Genomic DNA, 20,866 nt, shown 5'->3' on the forward strand with positions numbered 1-20,866 from the left:
ATTATAACTTTTTTAACAGGTCAACAAAGTCCATGCTCAATAATCCAGGTATACAATCCAACATTTTTCAGTCAGATCATCTGGAGTGATGAAGCCTTCTGGACCGAAGGCGAAACGTTTCAGCACAAAAAAAAAAAAAAGAAACTGTCCAGATGACCTGACTGAAAAATGTTGGATTTTATACCTGGATTATTGAGCATGGACTTTGTTGTTTTCAACCAGTTTGACAAGACTGTCAAAATAGGGCCGGCAATGGAGGAGGGGGCGTACCAAAGAGACCATCTCATCACAAGCAGAACTGGTTTGTTCCACTTTTGGAGTAAGCTGTTGGAGGAAGAATCAGTTTTGTTGTGCGTTTCCTTGACTGATGAAGCTTTCTGGATCGAAGGCGAAACGTTTAAGCACAAAAAAAAGAAACTGTCCAGATGACCTGACTGAAAAAATGTTGGATTTTTTTTAACTCTTTATGACTTTCCAATGAGTAGCTTTAATTTATCATCTTGGGTGGTGTCAAATAAACTTTTTATCTGAAAACATAGCTCAGTCAAAAACGTACATTGTTAAAAAGTATATATAAAAAACTTAAAAATAAAGGCGGATTTTTTCTAACCGGTATTATTTAATTTTATAAAATTCCCAGGAGCACCTGAAGGCACCAGGTGTCCTCGATGTGCAGGTGAGAAAAGGAGCTCGTTTGCGCGTGTTGCCTTCTTCGCGGACCACCTAAAGTCCAGGACAAACACGAGACGGCAGACTGTCACGAGAACCGCTCACATTAGAGCCAATTCACGTTATTTGTCCAACTAAAAGTGGGCTAACCGAGTGGAAACGACTCGGGGCAACCTCTGGTGACGCTCCTTACTCCTGACACGGCGCATGCGCAGAGGCCGAGTGTCGCGCAGCAGCAGCATCGGAAGGATCCGCCGTCTGGCAGAGACGGGAGCTCTCGTGTTTATTTCACGTAAAGAAAACTTTCTCCCACCATGTCGGGATTCGACAGCAACCCGTTCGCAGACCCAGTGGACGTGAACCCGTTCCAGGTTAGTGAGTGTGTGTCCGTGAGTCCACTGTTCAGGTGTCAAGTGAAGACCGAAAGGGATACGCTGCAACAAGAAACCTGTTCGGTTGGTTGGCCGCTGGGTTCGGCCTCTGTATTTCCTGTTCTACGATCTTTGTCACGTATAGAAGATATAACACGTATTAAGTCACAACATGTATGCGACTTTATAATGGAAAAACAAAACAAAACAAAACGTTTTTTTCCCCCACCAATTTAAACTCACCTGGGCAGGTGAGCAGAACCCAACAGGTGCTTTCAGCTAGTCAGCCATCATCTCTTCCTCATACCATCCATTATGAGGTTTTTAATCATCTGTTCTCAACTGTCTGTCCAAGCTGGACTTCGTGTAGTTCTCTTTGTTTTGTTGACATGTTTGTAGTCGGGCTTGTGTGGAGTAATTTCACTTGATGCGAATTTAAATCCAGCTTCTGTTCATGTAGGATTCGTCTTCTCCTCTTTGGGTTCATGTCTTCACCTCTGTGTTTTTTGGAATCCTTTCAGGATGCCTCGGTCACACAAGCCACCAGCAGGGTCGCTGAAAGCCTTGCAGGGTACAACCCATTCTCTGCCACTGAAATGGTGACGTACTTATATTTTTACTGCACTTATTGAAATAATACTTTACTTGCCCTTCCCACCACTGAGAGCTTATGTACCATACTTTGTGCTGTATAAGTCGCACCTTTTTTTGCATAAATTAGCATGCCCTGCGACTAGGCCTGTCTCGATAAACAATAAATCAATTAATCGCATGATCAATGAAAATGATCGACCTCATTTTCATTTATCGGCTTTATCGTTTCTTCGTGTCTCTCTTTCTACTGAAGACACTGGATGATAAAAGGCTCAACTCCGGTGCTCTTCACTGACCCCTCCTTTTCTCGTTAAAATCTGTTTTAACGATCCAAAATTGTGTTTTGGGATCGTTAAAAGCAGCGAAGCTAAGCTACGAGCTAAGCTAACAGGCCGACCTCGGGGAAAAAACCTCTGTCTTGTTGAAGTTCCAAAATTCAGTCGAAACCCGTGCCTTTGTGTAAAAAGTTGTTTTTCTCTGCAAAAAGAAGCTGAGAACTTGTTTACTGATTTTTTTTATTTTTATTAAAAGCTTTGTGTGAAAAATGTTATGCTATCGAGCTCAAACCACATCGAGCGTCCGCCATTTTGAGAACCGAAAAAAGGAAAGAGAGACAGCCCGTGTCAAGTCAAGAAGCCTCCCTACCACTTTTCTTAAAGGGACACATTGCTCGCTCCCTCACTATCCATCCTTCGGGTAATACAGTCTTATCCAACATTTTTCAGTCAGGTCATCTGGAGAGTTTCTTTTTTTTTGTTTGTGCTCTGGAGAGTTTCTTTTTTTTTGTTTGTGCTTCAGCACAAACAAAAAAAAAGAAACTCTCCAGATGACCTGACTGAAAAATGTTGGATTGTATACCTGGTGAGCATTATTGAGCATGGACTTTGTTGTTTTAAAACAGTCTTATACTGCCATCTGGTGGTCAAAAAAGATACTACACTCAAAACAAATTAACCAACATTTCTTTTTAAATTTGACAATCAGTACTAATTATTGTCAAATTTCAAACAATATTATCGTTTATCACAATAATTTTTGAGACGATCACCCAGCAAAATTTGTTATCTTGACGGACCTACCTGTGACTTTAGCGAAGCAACTTGTTTTTCCCCGCATATTTATAACCCAATTTTTGTCTGAGATCTGACGATTTCATTCATTCTGACATGGAAAATATTGAATACTACCATTTTCAGCCACTAGGGGGACTAATGTAGCAAGCCAACTGGCTATTAATGAGACTCTTGGCTTGCCATACAGAGCCACCTTCGTCTCGCTCTGGAACTCCTGGAGCAAACGTCAAATCAGCTTCATTTTGCTGCGCCGCCCAGGAGAAATGCAGCTGATTTGAACATTAAGGTGCATTTATTAAGGAAAAGTTCAACTGAGACACACCTTTACTATAATGTCGAGCAAACAAACAATCGTTTTAGATGGTTATCTTGTTAAAGTTTAAAGAAATTCACAGTAAGTCCTCCCTCTGTGTGCTCCTGCAGCCATGCATCGATTTTTCAAATGCAGCTGATTTGACCATTAAGGTGCATTTATTAAGGAAAAGTTAGACTGAGACACACTTTTTGCTATAATTTCGAACAAACAAATAATTGTTTTTAAGTGTTAATCTTGTTCAACTCTTGTTAAAGTCCTCCCGTGCACACACTCGCAGCCGCCATTTGGCAGCCAATCGATTTTTGGCACAACACCAGCCCACATTTTCGGGTGGTCAGTGGTGACGCATAACAAACGCAACGCGTCAGAGGTGATGCATAATAGATGCGACTTATATGGTGAAGCGACATATTTATGTTTTTTTTCCACTTTATTAGACACATTTGGACTGATGCGACTTATACGGCGGTGTGATGTGTACGGCGGCAAGTGCGGTAGTTATTTTTAAAGATGGTCTGCTTTTATCCTTTTTACAGGGAGACTATTCTGGAACGACCATCCCAGTCTCTGCCACCTCCTCCCAACCCGCCGTACTCCAGACCTCTGTGGAGCAAACTCCAAAAGTAAGTACAAAAGTCATCAAAGAAAAGGGAATAGGTAAAAATTATAATTTTTAGAATAATGTCTTAAAACGAACAGCGACACACAGACTTTGAGAATCATGGTGCATGAGGTGCATGCTGGGCTGGATTTTAGCAGGGGCTTACAGGGGCTGCAGCCCGGGGCCCCGGCATTTTGGGGGCCCCGAAGGATGTTTTATGTTTTTGTGAATGGACAGTGTCAGAATTTAATCAATGACTATGATGATTTTGACAGCACCGATGAAAAATGTTCCAATTTGTTCTGGCAAACGTCCATCTTGAATGCTTGCTTGTTATTGGTCCACTTTTGACGCATCTTACGCATTGGGGAGGAGCGTCAGGGAATATATTTTACAATGGCGGACAACAAAAAATATGACAGCGGAGCGCAGAAAAGAAGGAAGAGAAAAGAAAAAGAGCATTGCGACAAAGAGGCGACAAACAAAATGCCTAAACTGACAGGCTGACTGAAAGAACTTTGGGGCTGTAAAATAATTTGAAAACAAACTTGGTCTTTTTTAAAGTTCATCTGCTAAATTAAAGTAAAAATTTAAATGATTGTAGATACAAAACAAAGATTTTGCATGTCTGCATTATGAGACAGGCTCAAAGTTTCTAACTTTTCAGGGTTGAGTATTTTCTTATTTGGGCTACATGGTTTGCGTTTGAGTAAATGTCGGTTGTGTTTGTGGTTCTAGTTCCTCCAAATAAGATGAATGCAGAAGTGTCATTAATAAATGGAAATCTGTATTTTGTTCTTCATATTTTTCAAGATGTTCTCTGTACAAACCTTGGTCTAGAAGATGAAAATTGTTCATTTGCACCGACCTCTGCTTTTATTGAGAACAGGGGGCTGTAAAAAATCATAGAATATGAAAAAAAACTAGAATATGATGCAAGCATCATATTCTAGTTTCAACCCCAACATGTGGTTTAGTCTTTCTAGAAAAGAGTTCAGAGTTGTTTGTAGTTTGTGACAACTGGCTTATTAAAGTTGTAAGTTGTGCAAACTTACTGTTCTGTCATTTTCTGCTCATCCTCTAAAACAAAACAAACACATAAAAAAAAAAATGTATGTATGTATGTATATATATATATATATATATATATATATATATATATATATAGGGCCCCCATATATTGACTCCAGCCCAGGGGCCCCCCATCCTCCTAAATCCGGCCCTGGGTGCATGGACAACAATTTAGCTTTATTACACAAATAATAAAGGACGTAAAAGTCCATTTACAGTGCCTTGTGAAAGTATTTGGCCCCCTTGAACTTTTCAACCTTTTGCCACATTTCAGGCTTCAAACATAAAGATATAAAATTTTAATTTCTTGTGAAGAATCAACAACAAGTGGGACACAATCGTGAAGTGGAATGAAATTTATTGGATGTGTCAAACTTTTTTAACAAATAAAAAACTGAAAAGTGGAGCGTGCAATATTATTGGTCCACTTTACTTTCAGAGCAGCAAACTCACTCCAGAAGTTCAGTGAGGATCTATGAATGATCCAATGTTGTCCCAAATGACTGATGATGATAAATAGAATCCACCTGTGTGTAATCAAGTCTCCGTATAAATGCACCTGCTCTGTGATAGTCTCAGGGTTCTGTTCAAAGCGCAGAGAGCATCATGAAGACCAAGGAACACACCAGACAGGTCCAAGATACTGTTGTGGAGAAGTTTAAAGCTGGATTTGGATACAAAAAGATTTCCCAATCTTTAAACATCCCAAGGAGCACTGTGGAAGCAATCATATTGAAATGGAAGGAGTATCAGACCACTGCAAATCTACCAAGACCCGGCCGTCCCTCTAAACTTTCATCTGGAACAAGGAGAAGACTGATCAGAGATGCAGCCAAGAGGCCCGTGATCACTCTGGATGAACTGCAGAGATCTGCAGCTGAGGTGGGAGAGTCTGTCCATAGGACAACAATCAGTTGTACACTGCACAAATCTGGCCTTTATGGAAGTGCGGCAAGAAGAAAGCCATTTCTCAAAGATATCCATAAAAAGAGTTGTTTAAAGTTTGACACAAGCACCTGAGAGACACCAAACATGTGGAAGAAGGTGCTCTGGTCAGATGAAACCAAAATCTGTTTGTCTACAATGCAAAACGATATGTTTGGTGTAAAAGCAACACAGCTCATCACCCTGAACACACCATCCCCACTGTCAAACATGGTGGTGGCAGCATCATGGTTTGGGCCTGCTTTTCGTCAGCAGGGACAGGGAAGATGGTCAGAATTGATGGGAAGATGGATGGGGCCAAATACAGGACCATTCTGGAAGAAAACCTGTTTGAGTCTGCAAGAGATCTGAGACTGGGACGGAGATTTATCTTCCAACAAGACAATGATCCAAAACATAAAGACACATCTACAATGGAATGGTTCACAAATAAACGTATCCAGGTGTTGGAATGGCCAAGTCAAAGTCCAGACCTGAATCCAATCGAGAATCTGTGGAAAGAGCTGAAGACTGCTGTTCACAAACGCTCTCCATCCAACCTCACTGAGCTCGAGCTGTTTTATAGGAAGAATGGGCAAGAATTTCAGTGGCTCCATGTTCAAAACTGATAGAGACAAACCCCAAGAGACTTGCAGCTGGAACTGCAGCAAAAGGCGGAGCTACAAAGTATTAACGCAAGGGGGCCGAATAATATTGCACGCCCCACTTTTCAGTTTTTTATTTGTTAAAAAAGTTTGACACATCCAATAAATTTCATTCCACTTCACGATTGTGTCCCACTTGTTGTTGATTCTTCACAAAAAATTAAAATGTTATATCTTTATGTTTGAAGCCTGAAATGTGGCAAAAGGTTGAAAAGTTCAAGGGGGCGAATACTTTCACAAGACACTGTAAATGATCTTCAGCATGGTAAACTTTAGTTTTGAGCAACAGAAACTGCATAAACCAGGAGCTGAAAACCACAAAGCAACATAAGAACAACACAGTTACTGTGTTAGTTTTGTAAACACGATTGTTAAATGTTGTTTTTCAGATTAGTCTAAATTGAAGCCCACACTGTCCAAAAATAAACCTGAGACATTAAATACATTCTTTCGTAGCTTTCAGGCTCGATTACAGCAACGTGCTTCTTTTTGGAATCATCAGACCTCCATTGTACGATTACAACTGGTCCATAATGCTGCAGCCTATTTTTTAACTGGTACAGGCACAATTGAGCACATTTCTGTTTTTAGCCTCCCTTCACTGGCTCCCGGTTCACTTTTGAATTCATTTTAAAATCCTTCTGTATGTTTTCAAATCTCTGAACAGTACTGCCCCATCCTATCTCACTGATCTGCTGCAGCCATATGTCCCACAGCGCTCTCTGAGGTCAGCAGACCAGATGCTTCTATTGGTTCCAGGCACTCATTTTTAGCTCAGAGGTGACAGGACCTTCTTTGCTGCAGGTTCAAAACTGTGGCATGACACCACTACATGCCAGGCAGCAGGCTCCTCGCTTACTGGTTTTAATCTCATTTAAAAACTCACTTTTATTCCCTGCCTTTTGATCCAGTGCGAGTTGATTTTAACTTTGTGTTTTCATTGTTTTCCTTTAGTTTATTATGTTTACCTCTGTATTTTTTAATGTATTGCATCCTGTGTCCTTGGCTATTTGTTTTGTTGTACAGCACTTTGGTTGGCCTTCATGCTGTTTTTAAGTGCTTGATAAATAAAGTGGTATGGTATAGGGCAGCACAGTGGCGCAACTGGTAGAGCTGCTGCCTCTCAGCGAGAAGGTTGCCGATTCAAATCCCGGTCCGGGGGCCTTTCTGGGTGGAGTTTGCATGTTCTCTCCGTGCATGCGTATGTTTTCTCCGGGTACTCCGGTTTCTTCCCACAGACCAAAAACATGCATGTTAGACTGATTGGTGACTCTAAATTGGTGTGAGTGAGAGAGTGAATAGTAGTTTTCTCTGTGTGTCCCTGTGATGGACTGGAGACCTGTCCAGGGTGCCCCTCGCACAGTGATTGCTGGACATGGGCACTGGAGATAATGGATGGATGGATGGATGGATGGATGGATGGATGGATGGATGGATGGTATGATACACAATTAATGAGCTAAAACACGTCGCAGAGTTGTGGCTTTTGAATGGAACCTGGATCATGTCAGGTTTTTTAAGATATCTGGGGAAAAGTAGCTTGTTCACCTAAAACTGTTGTTAAACTGTTCTTTCAGTTGATTTAATTATTAACATGCCTTGTCCAAAAGTTTCATTGTAAATTTAAAGATTTACCTTTTAAGATTCCCTTCAGTGAGTTCTCTACATCTGAGTAATAATAAAACTAACACAACATGGAGAAATGGCTTGTTACAAATATAGTTTTCTGCCACAAGTGAAATGAATAAGGGATGTAAACACAGCGTGTCAAATGCATTTGAATGAACCCATCACGAGTGTGAGCGTTGGTATTAAAAATGTTTGTGCAGTTTGCTGGAACTGTTTCAGAGCTTTAACTTTTGTAACAACTTCATTCCAAGTAGGAAGACCGTCAGCAATAACCTTAAAGAAGCAGTTGTTGCTTTGAGTTAATTAGAAAAAAACTTCAAGGTATTTTCCAAAATGGTGTGTTGATAATTTTTCATCTAAAATATTATTTTCAAGAGTAAAACACTTCAGATGGTTAGTTGCCTATCTGTCCAAGTGTAGGAGTCCCAACGATTTGACCATTTCTGCTGTGCTCACTGGAATAAAAACAAATCTCAGCTTCACTGCAAACTAATGGGGCTTCAGTTATCAGAGTAAATGTTAAATTATACCATACCACTTTATTTATAAAGCACTTAAAACAGCGACAAGGCCAACCAAAGTGCTGTACAGACAGAACAACAGGTAACACACAAAGCAAAATACAAAATGAAGTAAATCAGAAAAATAGACATAAAAACGATGCAGATAATGACGACAAACCAGTGTGGAGCATACAGGATCAAAACACAGATCATCTGGTGTTAAAAGCCACCGCATAGTGGGTTTTTAAACGGGACTTGAAAACCGAGAGGGAGGGGGCCAGTCTGACAAGCAGAGGTAACTCATTCCAAAGTCTTGGTCCTGCTACAGAGAAGGCCCTGTCACCTCTGCGCTTAAGGGTGCATTCACACCAGCCCTGTTTAGTCCGCTTTAATCGAACTCTAGCTCGTTTTCCTTGAAAGTCCGGTTCGTTTAGGGAGGTGTGAACGCACCATCGAACTCTGTCACGGAACAAAAAGGCGAACTCTGGCCCGGGCTAAAACCAAGGTCTCGGTCCGGTAGAGGCGAACTCCAGCGCGGTTCCAGTGCAGTGTGAATGTAAACAGACCGGACCCCGCTCCGCAGTGTAAACAAACACGCATTGCTCTTACCTTATATGGAGCCGTCAGCTGCCTTGTGTTGCCAGTGATTTGTAGACATGGACAATTAGACAAATTATAAAGCATTTCCTTAATTCAAGAACAACTAACAAGTTGGCAGGAAACGACTTCCCTGTAAGACGAACATGGGGCATTGGTGGTAATGCTCAGCCACACAATTGTGCAAACTAAAGAAATGACATGTACTCAAATACTTTGTAGCAAGTGTGAAGCACGGTGGTAGAGGGCTGGTGATCTGGACACCATCCAGTTATTGAGTAAACTCATTTGTGTACCTAACTAGAGATATTGCATTTCCTGCAAAAATGCAGTGTGAATGCTTATTGCAGAAAAACTTGCTGAAACACTGCTGAAATTAGCTAAAAGAAAAAACAGACTGAAATGTAGCTGAAATGAAAGAACAAGCCTAAATTAGCAGCAGAGAGAACACACGTTTGCTGAATTAAATTAGCAGAAATGAGCACAAAAATTAGGAAATGCAGCTAAAAAAAAGCTGAAATTAGCAACAACAAAACTGTTGAAAAGGCTAAAAGAAGCTTAACCTACAAGAAGGAAGAGCTGAAACAAACAAACAAAAAAAGTGGAATTAGCTGAAAAATCTAAAATTCACACAAAACAAATAGCTGAAATAGTATATAGAGCTGAAATGAGCAGACAAAGGCTGAAAGTAGCAGAAATTACCAAGAAAAACTTAGAATTTATCTAACACTAACAGCTGAACTTAGCTAAATATTTTCTGAAAATGTAGCAGAAAAGGTAGAATAAGCTTCAATTACCAGTAGAAAGCAGAAAGAACACATTTGCTAAAAGAAGCAGAAATTAGCAAAAAAAAAAAAAAGTAGAAAATATCTTTAAAAAAAGGCTGAAATGAACACAAAAAACAGCTGAAAAGTAGCTAAATAAAGCAGAAAGAAGCTGAAATTACAAGAAGTAGAGTGAGCACACTTTGCTGAATTATGATGAAAAAAGTTGAAATGAGTGCAAAAAAATGTGGAATTGGCTGAAAATGCCTAAATTAGTAAAACAATAGCTGAAATAGTAGAAAAAGCTGAAACTTGCAGAAATAAGCTGAAAGGAGCCGAAAGAAGTTAGAAGAAGCACAAAAATGTTGTAGTTAGCAGAAAGAATCCAAAAGGAGCACAAAACAGCTGGAAAAAACAGCTAAAATTTGCTGAAAATAGCTGAAAAAGGTTAAATTTGCACAAGGAAGCTGAAAGAAGCTGAAGCAGAACAAAATGTGAAAGGAGCAGTAAAAGGTTGTAAACGGATCTAAATATTTGAAGGATGTAAAATTTTCTGAAGAAAAAAATGGCAGAAAAGGCTAAATATTTCAAAAAGCTAAAGTTTCACCAAAACCAAAAGTCATAGCAAGATTGTTCTGAAAGAGCCAAACGTTTTGATTCGTGTTTTGTTGAAATAGATTGAAAACTGCGGGATGAGAATCACGCCAAAAAACGTACAGAAGAAAAATGGATAACAATGAATGCTTCATAAACATTCACACTGTTGTTCTTGAGGTAAAGTTTTATTTGTACAAGCTTCGTCCTTTTAAATCAAAGCTGAGGTAGACTTAAATCAAACCAGTCACCATAGCTCTGACAAATGAGCAGTGCTGTGTTGTAGGAGGAGGAGGACAGAGGTGTCTGAGGCTGCAGCCCCGTGGGAGGCGCAGCCTTTTACTGTATTATCTAAAGTCATGCACAGTAAATGATAACTGTATGGGGTGGAGGCATTTTATATTTTACATTCTATTTTCCATTTGTCCCTCTTTCTGATACTGATACTGTGTTTTTAATCATATTTAATAAGGTTAATTGAGCAGGAGTTTCCCGTTTCTTTAGCTAAACAGTCCTGATTTTATTATAGATCTCTGATCCAACAGGTCTGTTTCATTCTTTAATGGATTTTTTTCCCCACTTGCTGAACTTTTTTTTTTAAGCTTAATTACATCTATTTTTTCATATTTTGGCGTCACATAGCTGCTCGAAAGCAAACCGCTGCAGGGAGTAGTTCTGAGCTCACTTTGTCCATCATTTTATCAGGCGGCTGCAGCAGCAGCTCAGGCCGACCTGGTCAAACAGCAGGAGGAGCTGGAGAGGAAAGCAGCGGAGCTGGATCGACGGGAGCAGGAGTTTCAGAACCGGACTGCAAGCGGTAACGCTGCCCCCGGAAGTAAGCGCCTTCCATTGTAACATGGGAAATAAGTTGTCCGTCTGTGTATGACCAATAAATCTAAACACGCAATCCATTAATTCGGTGTTGGCATTTGATTTTTAGCTAAAGAGAACAACTGGCCACCTCTTCCAAAGTTTTCTCCCATCAAGCCCTGCTTCTATCAGAACTTTGAGGAAATCCCTGAGGACTACCGCAGAACCTGCAAAAGAATGTACTACCTATGGATGTGTACGTAAAGCTTCACACACTTGTTTGTTTTGTGTGCAGACAAGTTGGTCTCCCCTTAAAACTGTTGCTTTTTCATAATTATATTTTTCCACCTTTGAATCCTCTCTAAAGTCCACAGCTCCACTCTGTTCCTCAACGTGCTGGCATGTCTGGCTTACTTCACGACAGACCAGAATAGAGGCGTCGACTTTGGCCTGTCCATCCTCTGGTTCATCCTCTTCACCCCCGTGGCCTTCGTGTGCTGGTACCGACCGGTGTACAAAGCCTTCAGGTAAGCTGTTTCACGGGCCAGCACTCATTTTTCTGATTTGGACCCAAACAGAACTGGATACAACTGTTTTCTACAAGTTTCTACAGCAAGTCTTCAGTTTCTGCAAGTGGTAGCTAAAGACTTGCTGCAGAGGTCCAGGCCTCCCTTGCCAAAGAGTTCTGTGATCTCAATGTAATTTACCTCATTAAATAAAGGTTCATGAATAAACCAGTTTAAAACTGTTGTAGTCCAAGAGAAATCTCCGTAATTCTGTTTGCTTCATGGATGTCTGCTCATTTTATTATATATTAAACATTTAGCACTGTATTTTCTGCTGTACACGTCGCACCGCCCTATAAGTCCCATCAGTCCAAATATGTCTAAGAAAGTGGAAAAATGCATAAATACGTCACATCCATCATGCGTCACCGCTGACAACCTGGAAATGTGGGCCGGTGTTGTGCCAAAAATCGATTAGCTGCCAAATGGCGGCCACGAGGGCGTGCACGGGAGGACTTTGACAAGAATTTAACAAGATTAACACTTAAAAACAATTATTTGTTTGCTTGACATTATAGTAAAGGTGTGTCTGTCTAACTTTGGCTTAATAAATGCACTTTGATGGTCAAATCAGCTGCATTTTCAAAAGCCAGTACGTGGACACAGGAACGCAGAGGATTCGCTGTCCATTTCTTCAGAATTTAACAAGATAAGCACCTAAAACAATTATTTGTTTGCTCGACATTATACCAAAGGTGTGTCTCAGTTGAACTTTTACTTACCAAATGAACTTCAATGGTCAAATTAGCTGCATTTCACTGGGGCGGTGCAGTGAAATGCAGTTGATTTGATGGTTGCTCCGGGCGAGGTGGACGAAGGTGGCAGGCCGATTGTGTCATTAATAGCCACTTTTACCTATTGCATGACACAACGACATGCTACTACTACTACTCAAGTACCTTGTAGCAGCTGAAAATGGTAGTGTTCAATATTTTCAGTCAGAATGAATGAAAACGGTCATCTCAGCCAAAAACTGGTTTATAAATATGGGAAAATCCATAAATACGTCGCTTCGGCCCATAAGTTGCAGAGCACACAATTAATGCAAAAACCGTGACTTATAGGCCAAAAAATACACCAAATGGATCCAAAACTGTTGGAGAAGCAGACGTATCTGGTCCTGATGTATTAGTGCAAGGCTATTCAGCTGGCAGCCCGAGGGCCAAATCAGGCCTAAAGGTGAACTCAGTTCGGCCACCAATGGGTTCATCTTTAAGTAAAACTAGATTTTAAACCATTAAACAAACTTACTTAATGACAATAACTGCTGGATGTCTGCCTCCTGAGTCTTGGCTTTCATTAACTGTGGCCCCCTGAGCAGTTTAGTTGAATAGCCCTGTGTTAGTGTGGTCTGTTTGGACAACCTGCAGAGCAGGTTAAAAGTTCAGTGGTGCAAAACTGAAATGCAATGTTTTGCTGGCACTTTTGGGGAGGTGGAGTGTAATGGTTAAGTCATGTTACTAAATTATCTGGTGTCTTATTTTTAATAAATAATCAAAATTGTGTTAATGACCCACTTAAAACTGTTAAACTGATTTGCAATTTAGTTGTGCTGTTTAATTATCCAACATTTTTCAGTCAGGTCATCTGGACAGTTTCTTTTCTTTGTGCTGAAACGTTTCGCCTTCAATCCGGAAGGCTTCATCAGTCAAGGAAACGCACAACACAAAACTGATTCTTCCTCCAACAGCTTACTCCTGGATTATTGAGCATGGACTTTGTTGTTTTCAACCAGTTTGACACGACTGTCAACAAGGAAGAGGGCCGGCAATGGAGGAGGGGCGTATCAAAGAGACCATCTTATCACAAGCAGAACTGGTTTGTTCCACTTTGGAGTAAGCTGTTGGAGGAAGAATCAGTTTTGTTGTGTGTTTCTTTGACTGATGAAGCCTTCTGGATCGATGGCGAAACGTTTCAGCACAAAGAAAAGAAACTGTCCAGATGACCCAACTGAAAAATGTTGGATTGCATACCTGGATTATTGAGCATGGACTTTGCTGTTTTAATTAAATTGCCCATGACTGAACTTGTAGGGGCAGAGATTTTTTTTAAGGGTAGAATCAGAAATGCTTACTTGAAGGGGCAGCTCTGATATATTAGAAAGCTCGTAACTGGCTGTTATGTCTACGATTAGTGTTTATGTCATTATTTTCAGATTACCTATCCAATACATGTATTGGTTTTATTCTTTCAAGGCAGTCAAACGGGTTCATAGCTTTATTATTGGTAAGCCTGAGAGTTACCAGATCCAAGCAAACCGTTACCGGAACGCACCCTGTCAAAATAAGAGCATTCTGGCAAGATCCGGCTCAAATTAAGCCCCGGGTGCAGGTCATGGTATGACTTCAGTGGAGAACAAGTTAAGAAAAAAGATCACTGATCTCTATTTTTGTAAAAAGATCATTAAAATAAATGACATGTCAATCCTAAAGTTTCTCCTTAAGATAAAAATGTTTTCTTAGTCAAATTTGTGTCTGTGCTTTTGTTTTATGCACAAGGACAAAAAATACTGTGCATGTAAACTTCTGCTTTCATCTCTTGATAATAACCTTACATTGTACGTACTATTGGAGACGTACGGCTCTGAAGCACAAACATTCCTTACAAGTAAAAATGATGCAGATCAGAACAAAGTTCTTCATGGTTGGACCCACTTCACTAAAACATTTGAACTCTTTAGTTTGTCTGCATGGTCCGACAGTGTAGCAGTTATCAAACCTTCGAATGTCAAACAACATCTGTAATGTCCGTTCCTTGTCCTGTTTTCTCCCCGTAGGTCCGACAGCTCCTTCAGCTTCTTCTTCTTCTTCTTTGTCTTTTTTATGCAAGTGGCCGTGTACATTATCCAGTCTGTGGGGATTCCCTCATGGGGAAACAGGTCAGTACAAACTGAAGAAAACACTTGTTAGTTTTAAGGTGTCAACGTTTTAATTCCTGAGAACTTTCATTGTTTGGATTGTCTCTTTTTAAATGTCTGAACTTCACATTTTTCTTTAGGAAATTGTTCAACGTTCTGTTTTTAAGCCTTTTCAATCTTCAGCTTTGCGAGCCTCGTTCATGTTTGTGTTTTACACTCAGGGGCGTACTGTGTGCTGGTTAATTCTGTAGATTCTGGCTCATGATTGTCTGTTTGACAGTGGCTGGATCTTATCGATCTCTGTGCTTGGTACCAACTTGGCAGTTGCTGTGATTATGATGGTAGTGGCCGGGTTTTTCACCATGAACGCTGTCCTGGCTGTCATCCTGCTAAAAATAGTAAGTTCATATAAAACATGTTGCATGTTTTCTTCTATGGAGTTTTATTTATTTTTTCCAAAATCATCCAGTTAAGCTAAATTCACAGTAACATGTCTCAGTGTAAGTGACATATATTGAACTGTCCTATTTTTAAGCATAACTGTTAAAATTAACGAGAGCAGTTTCTTATGATTAACTGGACTTGACTAAAAAAGAAGCCCCAATGTCTGAAACGTTCTTGTTGTTTTTGTCTGCTAAAAAGTTTGTTCTAACTTACTGAAACTACATCAGGATGAAAGGATGGAAATTTATAAAAATTAAAAAGCTGTATCCAACAAAAGAGGCAACAAAACCTTTAATCAACACAAGACATAGAAAGGCAGTACAAAAACCGACTAAAGATTCAGAAACGCTAACCATTCACTCATGAGAACAAGAAAATGTTTGAGTTTTCTTCTTTTATCAGTACTGATGGGGGCGGGGTCTGGGGGCAAAAAAAGCAGCTCAGGGGCCGGACATCCAGCAATTAAAGTTATTATGTAAATAAACCAAGTATTACAATGATCTGTTACTTTTTAAATTTGTTTATTTTGTTGCATTGAATCATAAATGCAATAAACAGAAATGTGTGTGTGTGTGTGTGTATATATATATATATATATATATATATATATATATATATATATATATATATATAAAATCTTAACTTTATTTTTCAGAGGTGCTGAAATAAACTTATGGGGTGCCCCCAAAAGGAGGCTAAAATTACGACTGCTTATAGCCTTCATTGTTCTTATTTCAGGTCCATGCTAAGTACAGGAGGACAGGAGCGAGCTTCACCAAGGCCCAGGAGGAGTTTTCCAAAGGAGTCCTGACCAATCGAAACTTTCAGAACGCTGCAGCGTCTGCTGCTACCTCTGCTGCCCAGGGAGCCTTTGGCCAGAACCATCAAAATTAGACTGCTCCCACTTGTGCCTCAGTCTATTATTCTGTCAGACCTGCAGACCAAGACATATTTTCAATAATTATTATTAAGTAAACTTAAGGGACACAAGTTTGATTATTTTGTTAAAATTAGTCAAACCAGCAATATCTTGTTATAAAAACAGGCCTAAGAAGGCATCCATTCTCCTCTTATAGGACTAAATTTTGCATTGTGGCAACAAGTAAAAATAAGAAGGCATGTTAAAGCATGTAACGCTTTGAACATGACTGTTATTTTTAATATTATAATTGAACTTTTAAACACTGCGTGCTGTTGGTTTCGGTAAGTCTCAACAAAAGTACTGAAGGATAAAAATGAGTAGAAACCATTCTTGGGGATGCAGTTAAGGCATTTATTTTAAATTCAGCTTTTGTTAAACGCAAAGTGTTAATTTACAACCATCACACAGGAGCCTTAAGAATAAATTCTGCATGCAGAGTTTGACTTGTACAAAAAGCAATACTTTGCATGTGCAGACTGCATTTTTCTGACTTAGCATCCTACACACTGTAAAACACCTGGAGCCTTTAGAATAAAGCACTGCATGCAGAGGTTGATTCATATATTCTGCATGTGAGGCCTACGGAGTGACCAGTTTATCCTTCTGACCTGAACTTACAGCATACCAAGTTGAATTTATGGTGATGTTTTTAAGATTTGATGTTTTCATCAGCATTAGCCTGCACAAGCTAATGACTAATGAAGGTGATGGGATGAAGGCCTATTTTTATCAACTTACTGAGTTTTGATAGAATATGTCTAAATGGGTAAATGAAGGTGAAAGAGGGGGATGTTACATTTTATTCATGTAGAGTTGTGAAGGAGACTTTTGTTTTCTTTCATTTTCACAAACACTAGGGTTACTAGTTGAAACCTTCAGGCTTGATGTAAATTTACTGACATTTTTGAAGTTAGACATTGCATTAAAGAGCTGAAAGAACAATACTTGCACATAAATGTTAAATGTAGTTACTATTTAAAGGGTGTTTGGAGTTTTGCTTCTCTTTGCATGTAAATATCTGACAAACGTATCTTATTTTGTCATTGTAACACCAAATTAGATTATGATTAACTTGGTGCCGTTTAAGCAGATTTGTGTGGGAGTTATGATTGTATGCTCATGAATAGATTTGTGTTTTGGTGAAGTTTCTCTGTCTTAATCATAATGTCTATTAAAATGTTCTTATTTAAACTATTCAGTGGATGGGTGTTGCTTTGAACACATTCTCTGTCTGAACATGCAATAAACTGGTTTAAATAAAGCCTTTAAGTCTCTAATGTTGCACTTGCTGAATGCTTCATCCATATGATTATTGACTGGAATGGTTGGAAGCCAGTCTTGCAGAAAGGTACCACATGTAAAGGCTAAAAGGTCACGTCAAGATTACCGGTAAATGCAAGGGTTATTTGTCAAAGATTTCTATATATGTTTAAACTTGTATATTGACTTTGCATCAGTTTGTTTATTTGGTGCACATAAATGCAAGGCATTATATTCTAAAACCCTCTTAACAGTCCAGATAAGCAATCTTTGTATTTCATAAAATGTACCATTCATTGTGAATGCTTGGGGTGGTGCAGTAACTGGAAATCCCCTTGCAGTTTTGCCAGCGTTAACTTTAGCAGGAAGAGCTTTGAGTTAAGAATGTTAATCCTGAAGTTACACATATTTGTATTTTTTTTCAGTTTGGTGTTTGTGTCACCAGTTTTAATATTTGACAGAGTGACGGACATGAGAACGAGACAAAACATTTAAACTCCAATCCTAGAAAAGTATTTAAAAAAAAACAACAACTAGGTAGGTGTTTCCATAATTTAGCTCCTTGATGCCATGCTTGATGCTGACTGTAAACACTTCCGGGTACGCCCACCTGTGCAGCAGTCTGTAAAGCAGAAATCCTGTGGGCAGGTCTTCTGTAACCATGGCAACAGCTTCTACTGTTGACCACATCTCAAGATGGCGGACGAGGAGAAAGCGACGGCGGTGAGTGCAAACCTCAAAACCCCGTCACTCCTTCGCTGGAGTAAAATGTAACATTAACACTTAACCTTGTGAAGGCGTAAAACTTTCCAGTGTAACGAAATTGTCTGAGCTCTACTTCTGTGTTCCGCTTGTTTACACGCCTGTTAGCTGCCTGGCTAACCGATAAGTCGGAGCTTAGTTCCTGAGCTGCAGCTAACTTTAGTCTAATCTTTATTAACCCACCGCCAACTAGAACCGTACAGCTATAAAAGCAGACAGGCAATTACAGTTTAAATAGATCAGCACAGCGCAGATTTGTGTTGATATCCACTATTTTAGACCGCTGCTTTAGCGTCAAATAACAAAATACGACTTCACTCCCGTCGTCTCTCAGTTCTAGCTGAGTTATTGGAGTAAAATATAATGTTCGGTGTGTCATGAGCTAGAAGAAGTAGCCCAATGGAAACTACATGGAAGCGACATTCGTAACTGCATTCAAAACAAAATTTTAGTGATGATGAATATAGAAAACATGACAAATAGGATTGCGCATGCGCGCGTGGACTGCTAGACTTGTAGAAAATACTAATGTACTAGCATTTACATTTTATCACATTTTACTCTAAAACTATTTCTTCTGTGGCTTACACTAAGTGAAAGTGCAAGCAGGATTAGAAACTCATAAAGAAGTAGTCTCAAAATTCAGATTGTTCTGTCATCCTGTTCCTTAATCTGCAGGTGACCCTTGTGTTGTCAGAGTCAGAGATTTATTTGTCATACACATGTGGTACATGAGGTGGGACGAAACTATGTACACAGGGTACCAGATGCATCCAACAAAAACACAAATTATAAAGAAAAGCATTAGTAAGATCTGAGTCATGAATTAAGAATATACTACATTCACTAAACTACAAACCAGATTCCAAAAAAGTTGGGACACTAAACAAATTGTGAATAAAAACTGAATGCAATGATGTGGAGATGGCAAATGTCAATATTTTATTCGTAATATAACATAGATGACAGATCAAAAGTTTAATCTGAGTAAATGTAACATTTTAAAGGAAAAATACGTTAATTCAAAATTTCACAGTGTCAACAAATCCCAAAAAAGTTGGGACAAGTAGCAATAAGTGGCTGGAAAAAGGAAATTGAGCATATAACGAACAGCTGGAAGACCAATTAACACTAATTAGGCCAATTGACAACATGATTGGGTATAAAAAGAGCTTCTCAGAGTGTCAGTGTCTCTCAGAAGCCAAGATGGTAAGAGGATCACCAATTCCACCATTGTTGTGCAGAAAGATAGTGCAGCAGTACCAGAATGGTGTTACCCAGCGTAAAATAGCAAAGACTTTTAAGTTATCATCATCAACCGTGCATAACATCATCAAAAGATTCAGAGAATCTGGAACAATCGCTGTGCATAAGGGTCAAGGCCGTAAAACTCTACTGGATGCTGGTGATCTCCGGGCCCTTAAAAGTCACTGCACCTCAAACAGGAATGCCACTGTCAAGGAAATAACAGAATGGGCTCAGGAATACTTCCAGAAAGCATTGTCAGTGAACACAATCCACCGTGCCATCCGCCGTTGCCAGCTGAAACTCTACAGTGCAAAGAGGAAGCCATTTCTAAGCAAGCTCCACAAGCTCAGACGTTTGCACTGGGCCAGGGGTCATTTAAAATGGAGTGTGGCAAAATGGAAGACTGTTCTGTGGTCAGATGAGTCACGATTTGAAGTTCTTTATGGAACACTGGGACGCCATGTCATCCGGACCAGAGAGGACAAGGATAGCCCAAGTTGTTATCAACGCTCCGTTCAGAAGCCTGCATCACTGATGGTATGGGGTTGCATGAGCGCTTGTGGCATGGGCAGCTTGCATGTCTGGAAAGGCACCATTAATGCAGAGAACTATGTTCAGGTTCTAGAACAACATATGCTCCCATCTAGACGTCATCTCTTTCAGGAAAGACCCTGCATTTTTCAACACGATAATGCCAGACCACATTCTGCAGCAATCACAACATCATGGCTACGTAGGAGAAGGATCCGGGTACTGAAATGTGCAGCCTGCAGTCCAGATCTTTCACCTATAGAGAACATTTGGTGCATCATAAAGAGGAAGGTGTGACAAAGAAGGCCCAAGACGATTGAACAGTTAGAGGCCTGTATTAGACATGAATGGGAGAGCATTCCTATTTCTAAACTTGAGAAACTGGTCTCCTCTGTCCCCAGACGTCTGTTGAGTGTTGTAAGAAGAAGGGGGGATGTCACACAGTGGTAAAAATGGACTTGTCCCAACTTTTTGGGGATTTGTTGATGCCATGAAATTTGGAAACAACAGATTTTCCTTTAAAATGATACATTCTCTCAGTTTAAACTTTTGATCTGTGATTTGTGTTCTATTCTGAATAACATATTAGATGTTGGCACCTCCACATCATTGCATTCAGTTTTTATTCACAATTTGTTTAGTGTCCCAACTTTTTTGGAATCCGGTTTGTAAGAATACACAAGACTAAGAATATGCTAAGCACTAATAGTACAAAAACAATGTGCCAAAACAACAGCAGCATGAGATCAGCAGCATAGATAGTCAGCAGCACACATCAACAAGCATTACAGCGATTTTTCACAGTAATTTTTCCTGGTTAGAGATTCATGAGTCTAACAGCCTCAGGGTAGAAGCTGTTCCTCAGTCTAGTGGTTCTACACTTAAAGATCCTCAGCTTTCTGCCTGAGGGGAGCGGGGCAAAAAGTGTGTGCCGGGTGTGTGGAGTCCTTCATGATGCAGGTGGCCCTCTTCCTGCATCTAGAGGTGTAGATGTATGTGACGGTGGGGAGACTGACTCCAACAGACTTCTGTGCAGCCTTCATCACTCTCTGCAAAGCTTTTCTTTCTGCAGCTGTGCAGCCTCCATGCCACACG

At 39.9% G+C, this 20,866-nt stretch overlaps 1 protein-coding gene across 2 annotated transcripts; it reads left to right on the top strand.

Annotated features, from left to right (window-relative positions):
• Positions 1-783: 783 nt before the first annotated feature.
• Positions 784-16,234, top strand: scamp2l (secretory carrier membrane protein 2, like). Of its 2 annotated transcripts, none has more exons than XM_037691711.1 (9): positions 784-1,040; positions 1,562-1,639; positions 3,560-3,646; positions 11,077-11,188; positions 11,312-11,437; positions 11,549-11,708; positions 14,524-14,625; positions 14,885-15,002; positions 15,787-16,234. In XM_037691711.1, exons 1-9 carry the CDS (start codon positions 984-986, stop codon positions 15,940-15,942), a joined length of 996 nt encoding a protein of 331 aa, XP_037547639.1. In that variant the 5' UTR covers positions 784-983; the 3' UTR covers positions 15,943-16,234. The 2 variants fall into 2 exon arrangements, with proteins under 2 accessions (XP_037547639.1, XP_037547645.1); XM_037691717.1 differs by having other exon boundaries at positions 1,562-1,627; positions 11,077-11,206.
• Positions 16,235-20,866: the final 4,632 nt, after the last annotated feature.

The sequence above is a fragment of the Nematolebias whitei genome, chromosome 2, assembly GCF_014905685.2.
Source record: "Nematolebias whitei isolate Nwh7 chromosome 2, NemWhi1, whole genome shotgun sequence".
NCBI classification, from domain to species: domain Eukaryota; kingdom Metazoa; phylum Chordata; class Actinopteri; order Cyprinodontiformes; family Rivulidae; genus Nematolebias; species Nematolebias whitei.

Bases quoted from the DNA above. Each gene is read 5' to 3' on its own strand.
- scamp2l (XM_037691717.1), top strand. From the start codon at position 984: ATGTCGGGATTCGACAGCAACCCGTTCGCAGACCCAGTGGACGTGAAC. The intron at 1,628-3,559 runs GCCACTGAAATG...TCCTTTTTACAG, and splicing joins CAGGGTACAACCCATTCTCT to GGAGACTATTCTGGAACGAC. The intron at 11,438-11,548 runs GTACGTAAAGCT...TCCTCTCTAAAG, and splicing joins AATGTACTACCTATGGATGT to TCCACAGCTCCACTCTGTTC.